Source organism: Otolemur garnettii, unplaced genomic scaffold, assembly GCF_000181295.1.
Source record: "Otolemur garnettii isolate 467f Iridium unplaced genomic scaffold, OtoGar3 scaffold00004, whole genome shotgun sequence".
In the NCBI taxonomy this organism is placed as follows: Eukaryota; Metazoa; Chordata; class Mammalia; order Primates; family Galagidae; genus Otolemur; species Otolemur garnettii.
Genome location: NW_003852399.1, coordinates 12,571,771 through 12,580,754, shown reverse-complemented (window position 1 = coordinate 12,580,754; position 8,984 = coordinate 12,571,771). Strand labels below are relative to the sequence as shown.

At 40.9% G+C, this 8,984-nt stretch overlaps 1 protein-coding gene across 1 annotated transcript in view; it reads right to left on the bottom strand.

Annotated features, from left to right (window-relative positions):
• The window catches only part of EIF3H (eukaryotic translation initiation factor 3 subunit H), a 106,451-nt gene extending 97,934 nt beyond the window's left edge, over positions 1 to 8,517 (bottom strand). Inside the window, exon 1 of the mRNA XM_003782394.2 lies at positions 8,344 to 8,517. Within this exon, the coding sequence (XP_003782442.1) occupies positions 8,344 to 8,475 (132 nt within the window). The 5' untranslated portion in view covers positions 8,476 to 8,517. The remainder of the gene's footprint in view (positions 1 to 8,343) is intronic.
• Between the last annotated feature and the right edge of the window lie 467 nt (positions 8,518 to 8,984).

The following is an 8,984-nucleotide window of genomic DNA, read 5'->3' as shown; positions in this document are numbered from 1 at the left end:
AAAAAAAAAAAAATAGAAAAGGAATCTAAGGGTAAAAACACATATATGTTGACTAAATTAATACTGAATTACCACTATTTTTCCTGAATCTGATTTATTTTTACTGTGTGCTTGGGCTTGGCACAAACATTAATACAAATACAGCATACTGTCCGGGCATATACAAGTATCCATTTTAGCCCTTTCAATTTTGATGAAACAAGTACAGTTTGTCATCAAATAGATAAGTAAATTACACCACACTTTGCTATTAAATCTAATCTTTACTGGATATAAACATTTTACAAAGTGACCAACTAAAGTAGTGGTTTTTAGAAAAAAACAAAGCTATATTTCCTTTAAGTATATTATCTTATACATTCCCAAGCAAAATATTAAAGTACCTTAAATATTTTAGAAAAATAAATTATAGGGCAGCACCTGTGACTCAGTGAGTAGGGCGCTGGCCCCATATACCCAGAGTGGTGGGTTCAAACCCAGCCCCAGCCAAACTGCAACAAAAAAATAACTGGCGTTGGGGCGGGCGCCTGTAGTTCCAGCTACTTGGGAGGCTGAGGCAAGAGAATCACCTAAACCCAAGAGCTGGAGGTTGCTGTGAGCTGTGACAGCATCGCACTCTACTGAGGGTGACATAATGGGACTCTGTCTCAAAAAACAAAAGCAAATGCAACCAGATTTTCATGTTATGTGCTAAAGTCGTCATAAAGCTTTCATCTCAGGAACTACTGACAGCAGATCTGATAAAGTAAAAGTGAGAAAACCTGACAACAAAAATGAGAACTGGCAAAGATTCTTTTCAAAGCTTAAAGTTTCCCCAATGTCTGGGCTAGGACTGAGCTAGAAGTCCACGACAATACTGCCCAAGCTTAAAATATCTGGAGTTGCTCAGATACTGAAGTCTTAGATATTAAGTAAATTATCTGAATTTCTAATTATAAAGGAGCTAGTTACAGAGAAAGATGACAAGAAAGCAAAAGATTAAAAAAACCTAGTCAGATATAAAGTACTTATTGTGGACCCACAACCTTTCAAATTCCAAAAATAGACATTTAAGTAGTAAAGCAGGTAATGCCCTTTCATCCAGGCCAGAGTAGCTATTATAACTAAAGCCCTTCTTTTTTTTATTATACTCAATTTAAATGGTAAAGCATCCAGTTTGGAATCCAACTGTAAGTAACTATTACCAACTATTATCCCTAATATTAAGTAGCATACCTACTACTAAACTGTTTTAACAATGATTAAATATCAGTAACAAATTATATACATACATTAAGCTTGTATTTGTTACAGAAGGAAGGCCACATACATTATCCTTATACTAAACTAAGGCCTAACAATGCTAATTGATTTACTTAAATCATCTCTAGGAGAAATACTGTGTATGCTGGGCTCTATAAATAATACCACACAAAAAAAAAACAGCTATAAGAAACCACTGATACAGTTTGTCATCACTAGTGATTATGCCACAAAAACACAGTAAGCATTGTCAATTTTTAAAAATGGCAATTAATTTTAATAAGCTTCTAACTTTAAGGAACAATGCCCGGATACCGGAGTGACTGAGGGTCATCTAAATCTTGGAAGCGTTCTAAAAATGGACAAGTCAGATGGACTTAGGTTTCTGTACCTGATGTAGGTAAACTGGCTTACTTAAAAACACCTACCAAAACTCCTCCCAACTCTCTTTAATATACCTCCTATCTTCTTCATTATTGATTTCTAATATCTTAACCTGTGTACCCACAGGCTAAGGCAGTGTTCCCCAACCTTTATGGCACCAGGAACCGGTCTCATGGAAGATAAACTTTTCCATGGAGTGGGGAAGGGAGGATGGTTTCAGAATGATTCAAATGCATTACATTTATTGTGCACTTTATTTCTATCATTATTACATTGCAATATATAATGAAATAATTATGTAACTCACCATAATGCAGAATCAGTATAAACCCAACCTTGTTTTCCTGCAACTGGCTGGTCCTAGCACCAGCATCACTGCCTCAGCTCCACCTCAGATCATCAGGCATAGACTCTCATAAAAACTAGATCCCTCCCAAGTACAGTACAGGTTCATGTTCCTATGAGAATGCAACAACACCACTGAAGTGACAGGAGATGGAGTCAGGCAGTGATAGAAGCAGTAGGGAGTGGCTGTAAATACAAATGGAGCTTAGCTCACTTGCCTGCCATTCACCTCCTTCTGTGGGGCCCTATTCCTAACAGGCCATAGACCAGTAGCAGTCAGCAACCCAAGTGTTGGAGACCACAGGGATAAGAGATCCATTCAAAGTTAAGAATATTTACAAAATTGACTTCTCACAGCAACAAGTCTTCTCCTAAAATGACTGATTAAATATGTAGATTCTGATATATTATCTTTCTCATACACTTTAAAGCAGGAGTCTATATATCATTTAAGTTTTAAAAAATAAATATCTGAAGGCTCAAACAAGAAATACTGGACTGGACTAATTACTCTGAGTACACCATATTAGCTTCTACTTCTCCCTATCTTGACATTAATCAAATCACATAATCTATTCGTACCTGAGTTTCTTCACTCAAAAAACAGGGAGAATACTGGTACCTGTATCGGAAAGTTAAGTTATGACTTCAAAGCTATAATACATAGTGTACTTAGAAGAGTATCTGGTATGTAAGAACTAATATCTATAGAGTCATTAAAATCTTAAAGTAGTTGTAATAATGGATATCAGAATGAATAAAGGATGACAAGATGTGATTTTAGCTCAAGGTTTTTTCTTCTTTTTTTTTTTGAGAAAGAGTCTCCCTATGTCACCCTCAGTAGAGTGCCGTGGCGTCACAGGTCACAGCAACCTCAAGCTCTTGGGGTTAAGCAATTCTCTTGCCTCAACCTCCCAAGTACCTGGGACTATAGGCGCCCACCACAACACCCGGCTATTCTTTTTCTGGTAGTTGTCATTGTTGTTTAGCAGGTCCAAGCTGGTTTCAAACTGGCCACCCAGGGTGCATGTGGCCAGCGCTGAAAAGACTGTGCTATGGGAGCCAAGCCTGAGCTTTAAGCTTTAATGCTTCATGTCTTCAAAAAGTCACTTAGCTTCTGTTGAGCGGATGAATCCTATGCACACAGTATAACCCAGGTAACTAACTAGTCCTGTCAGCATCTGGAGCTATTAAAATATAATGTCTGTAAAATGTTTTTTCTATTATAAAAAGTTGTTATTTTATAAGCAACATTATACTTGCCTAAGCAAAAATTATTACTAAGTAGTCAAACTGTCAGACTGCATACTTAATTTAATCTCCACTCCTAAATGTACTTGCTCTCAGGTTAGAAATAATCTTGTTTAACTGGTTTTTCATCCACACCAAATAAAAAGCTGGAAATTAAGGGGGTGAGGGACAGATAAATCTAACAATAAAACAATCAGGCAATGAACTAGAAACATAAACTATTCAAGGCACCTAAAATTCAATGTCAGGAAATATTTATTATAGGAATAGACAGACCACCCCAAGGGATTCTTGAAAACTACTGTCTAGTGTGGGTCAATAACTTATGTTTTTAATGATATTACTACCATCGAAACATAGTAAAACTGTGTTCAATATTCTATAATTAGAAGGGGAGAAAATCATGTAATACACTTCCAAAAAATTTACATTCATAATTAAAATGAGTAAAACCTAAGAAATACGGTGCTTGAAAAGATTTCAAATTATCTGACTGAAAAATTCATACATTGAAAAACAACTTATTTATTCTCCACTGAAGTCAGCAAACTAAAGGAAAGAACAAAAAGCCATGTAATTTTGTTGTTAAAATATTAAAAGACCAAACCAAATTCTACTTGAGTGGACCTCAGACAAGATCTTTCATCTCGGCTCGGCACCTGTGGCTCAAGCGGCTAAGGCGCCAGCCACATACACCTAAGGTGGCGGGTTCGAATCCCCAGCCCGGGCCGCCAAACAACAATAATGGCTGCAACCAAAAATAGCCAGGCGTTGTGGCGGGCGCCTGTAGTCCCAGCTACTTGGGAGGCTGAGGCAGGAGACTCGCTTGAGCCCAGGAGTTGGAGGTTGCTGTGAGCATGATGCCATGGCACTCTACCCAGGGGATAGCTTGAGGCTCCGTTTCAAAAAAAAAGATCTTTCATCTCATGGAATTTAACAAGTTATTTAGTCTCTTCAATGTCTTTCATACAGTGTCTTAAGAAAAGTTTATAGTGGTAATGTCATAGCCAAGCATCACAAATCTGAGTTATTCATCTCAGTTCACAAACCACATCCACCAACATTTTCACATTAGATCTGAATAACTGGTAGTAGGTAAGATAGAAATAACATCTCCCTCCCAAAGCTGTAGAGAGAATCAAGTAAAATCCAGCCAACCACTGCTGCACTAGGTGCTCAATTAACATTAGCAGTTTTTCTTACAGATAAACAAGTAAAAAGATGAAGAAATATGAACACACTCATAAAGCTAACTGCTCTCCTAATCCTCAATCGTATATGCTCCTTTCTCACCAACACCTTGCTAACTTCCTTTTCTTTTCTTTGTTTCTGTTTACCTTTTTCTTTAAGAGGCCAAGTTCTCATTCTGTCACCCAGGCTGGAGCACCCTGGCATGATCATAATTCACTGCAGCCTAGAACTCCTGGATTCAAGTCCTCCTGCCTCAGCCTCCCAAAAAGTTAAACTACAAGTGCAATACCACCACCACCACATCCAGCTAATTTTCCTATTTTTTTCTTATAGAGGCAGGGTCTCAACCATGTTGCTTAGACTGGTTTCAAACCACTGGCCTCAAGAAATCTTCCCACTTCAGCCTCCCAAAATGTTAGGATTACAAGGTACGAACCACCATGCCCAATCAACACCTTTATTAATTTCTACAAAGCATTTACTAACCCAACTTCCTCCCCATTCATTTTCAAGAAAATTTCCATACAATCGGAGTACGTTTGTTAATCATTTGCAGTATCTGAGTGCCTTGTATGTGTCATGCATTGTCCTAGACATTTAGAAATATTGCAGTGAACAAACCTGACCTGTGTCCTGCTTTCAAGAACAAGATAACCAAAATGCACAGATACTCAACTCCCTACGTCAGTGGTTCTCAAACGTCCTAATGTCGCAGCCCTTTAATACAGTTCCTGTGGGTCACGACCCACAGGTTGAGAAATGCTGCCCTACATAAAATGGTATAGCATTTGCATATTAATCTATGCACACTCTAAACCTCTATATCACTTATAATACCTAATACAATGTAAATGCTATATAAGTACAGTACATCCTCCATAGTTGACAACCTCCCTACATTGACTACCACCTTAAGTTGACTTAATTTTCATATACTGGACATGCACCACATATACTCAATTAAAGACTGATCTATATACAGATAGGTGATTAAAGTGTGTGTGCAAGTTTAAATTGCACACTTTTTTAAATTGCAAATAAAGTTTATGGCCACCTTGTATATTGACCCTTTCTACAAGTGTATCTTGACCAATTGGACTGTGACACACAATATTAATTTACCCTCTATAACTTGACTAGTTGAGTCCACATTACACCAAGGGGTAGAAGGTGTGGGTTTTGCCTCTCAGTTGTATTATTTTTTCTTATCATAAGGTCTTTTTCATGTTTTAGTATTATCACATGTTGGATTAAGCCTAACATCCTTTTGTTTACCACATGTGCAGATTTTTTTTAGCAGAAGGGCTGGTCTGAATTATAAGTATATCCTATAATTACTGAAAAATTTTACAATTTAACTAACAGATGATGGCCCAGAGGAAAGAGCCCAAAGAGTTGACATTGAAGGAAAGGGATGATCTACATTTTCTGGAAAGCAGCACACAAAGACAGATGGTGAAACATTCTGGTGTTATCAAGAACACAGTTAGAAACACCCAAAAACATAAATGTGAGTACTTGGAGACACAGGGTAAGGAAAGCAGAGGCCTATAGTGAAATAGAGGGAAAACTTAGCTCAAAGAAATCAATGAAGCCACATTAAACTGACTGGAACCAATAAGAGCAGTTAACAGCCAACCCGAGTCTCTGCAGCCAACAATCCATGAAGTTGCTAAATAATTCACACAAGAATTCGAGTCTTGGGGCAGTGCCTGTGGCTCAGTGAGTAGGGCGCCAGCCCCATATACCGAGGGTGGCAGGTTCAAACCCAGTCCGGGCCAAACTGCAACAAGAAAATTAGCCAGGCATTGTGGTGGGAGCCTATAGTCCCAGCTACTCGGGAGGCTGAGGCAAGAGCATCACCTAAGCCCAGGAGGTGGAGGTTGCTGTGAGCAGTGTGATGCCAGGGCACTCTGTGAGGGTGATAGAGTGAGACTCTGTCTCTACCAAAAAAAAAAAAATTAAGAATTTGGGTCTTGGGGCTCGTAGCCTGTAACACAGTGATTATGGCTACAGCCACATACACCGAGGCTGGAGGGATAGAACCCGGCCCAGGCTAAACAACAATGACAACTGCAACAAAAAACAGCCAGGCGTTGTGGCGAGTGCCTGTAGTCCCAGCAACTTGGGAGAATCGTGTATGCCCAAAAGTTTGAGGTTGCTGTGACACCACGGTAACGCTACCAAGGGTAATATAATGAGACTCTGTCCACCCCCCAAATAGAAAAGAAATTTAAACTGTGACACACTATCTCCCAGAAAATCTTATGTGGTGTATCCAATGAATTTCCAGCAGAAGTTGTGGAAGAGTTCATCCAAAAGTTCCTAGACTTCACCAGAACCTTCAAAGATGGTATCTTTAACACTGACCAAATGCAAACTGTTTCACATGAAGCCTGACAAGAGCCTCAGTAAGAAGGGTGACAAATATAAGAGTGGAAAACTTTCCAAATAACATTTCACAGTTCTACTTTGAGCTAGCTCAGTGGCAGAGAAATTAAAGCCCTTCAAGACTGGTAAATCATCAATGCCACAAGCCCTGGTTGGAAGACTTCCTCATCACTTGGAAGTCAAACAAATGGGCATACATGACTGGTGACCTATTTGAAGAGTGGGTAAGGGGTTTTGACAAAGACATTAAGAAATGGTCCAATCTACTGACAGTAGACAACTGACCTGGCCATCGCCACCCACAAGAAAATCATCTCAAAAATATGACCTCAAAAATCCAACATTTTGACCAAGGCATCATCAAAACATTTAAATGTACTACCAACCCTAGCTTCTGCAATGGGTTATTACTAATACACAAACCTGTGGTCCACCTGTGGAAGCAACTTCACCCACTATATTAGTTAATGCTCTAGATTTATCCTCTGGATCAGTTCTGCTTGGCACAAAATTCAGCCAGAAATGATAAAGAAGTGTTTCAAGAAAGTTGGATTTGTCACAATCCAAGAGTATGATGTTTTGGCCCCATTAGACAGCCCATTACACTGGACGGTGCCTGTGGCCCAGTGGGTGGAGCACTAGCCCCATATACGAAGGGTGGTGGGTTCAAACCTGGCTCCAGCCAAATTGCGACAAAAAAATAGCCGGGCGTTGTGGCGGGGCCTGTAGTCCCAGTTACTCGGGAGGCTGAGGCAAGAGAATCGCCTAAGCCCAGGAGTTGGAGATTGCTGTGAGCTGTGTGACGCCACGGCACTCCACCGAGGGCGATAAAGTGAGGCTCTGTCCCTACAAAATGAATAAATAAATAAAATAAAAATAAAATTTCGCATCATTCTAGTTAGTTTTGCCTTTTCCCTGCCTACTCCATTCTCTTACCAAGGCCTTCCTTATACATCCTCGTTCACAAACCTTAACTAGTAGAAGACATTTAAGACCGTTGTCTTTGGTACTCTATAGTGTTCAGAACGACTATGGTCTACCTAAGAGTCCACTTTTATGCGATTTCGTATTCGGCGCTGAACCACAGGCTCAAAACAGTGGCTACATAGTATAACTCCACTTGGAAAGTTACAGATGACAGATGGCAGAAGGGAAGCAGTCTCACTCTCCCCTTCTCAAAACCCTAAATTTGGGCCCTAAGGCCCTCTTAACGCTTTCGTCACCTTCCTGTCCCCAAGAAAAATCTTTCTCCAAATGACTTCTTCTAAGCATCTCAAACAAGACCACAAGAACCTGTCAAACACACCTCTGGCCTTGATCTCCTTTCTCAGTCGCCAACTCTCCCGTCCAAAAACAGAGAAGGCTGTCGCATTTCCTGCCCCATCTCCAAAAAGCGAAGATATAAGAGAAAGGTACTAAAGGAAAACTTTGACCCAGTTGCACAAAGCCCAGAGGAGAAAATGCTGGGAAGCACTTCTGGCGGGACCGGGCTAGAAACTGAGCTCCCCACGTGGGCCTGAGGAGACAGACCCTACTCACCAAGCCATCTATCTGCACTTGCTTCACGGCCGAATCTCCGGAGCCGCCTTTGCCTTTGCCTTTCCCTGCCGCGCCGGTGGTGGAGCTGGAAGAGGTGGCCGTAGAGCCGGCACCTTCCTTGCGGGACGCCATCTTTTCAGACAGACAGGAAGAAAGACCAACGTGAGTTACCGGAAGCGGAAGTACGAGTCTAGCGTGACGTCATTCGCAGGCGGACGTTGGCGGGGTGGGACTGGGAAGAGAGACCAAAGTGGAGACCCGCCTCCCGCCTCCTTCCCGGCGGAATCCTTTGCACATGCGCAGTGGGCATTTTCGACCCCTGGCTGGTTGAATTAGTTAAGACCGAAGTAGACTATTTATGTTGAATCATTTTCCGTTAGGCAAACGATCATAATAACGTTATGACTCGCATTTTTGTAGTCTCTCTTTCGTATAAGTGCTTTTAGTTCTAATTTTTTAAATTTCCGTTTAAATTCTTGTAAACTGGCTGGGCGCCTATAGCTCAACCGGCTAAGGCGCCAGCCATGTACACCTAAGGTGGCGGGTTCGAATCCCCAGCCCGGACCCGCCAAACAACAATGACGGCTGCAACCAAAAAATAGCCAGGTGTTGTGGCGGGCGCCTGTGGTCCCAGCTACTTG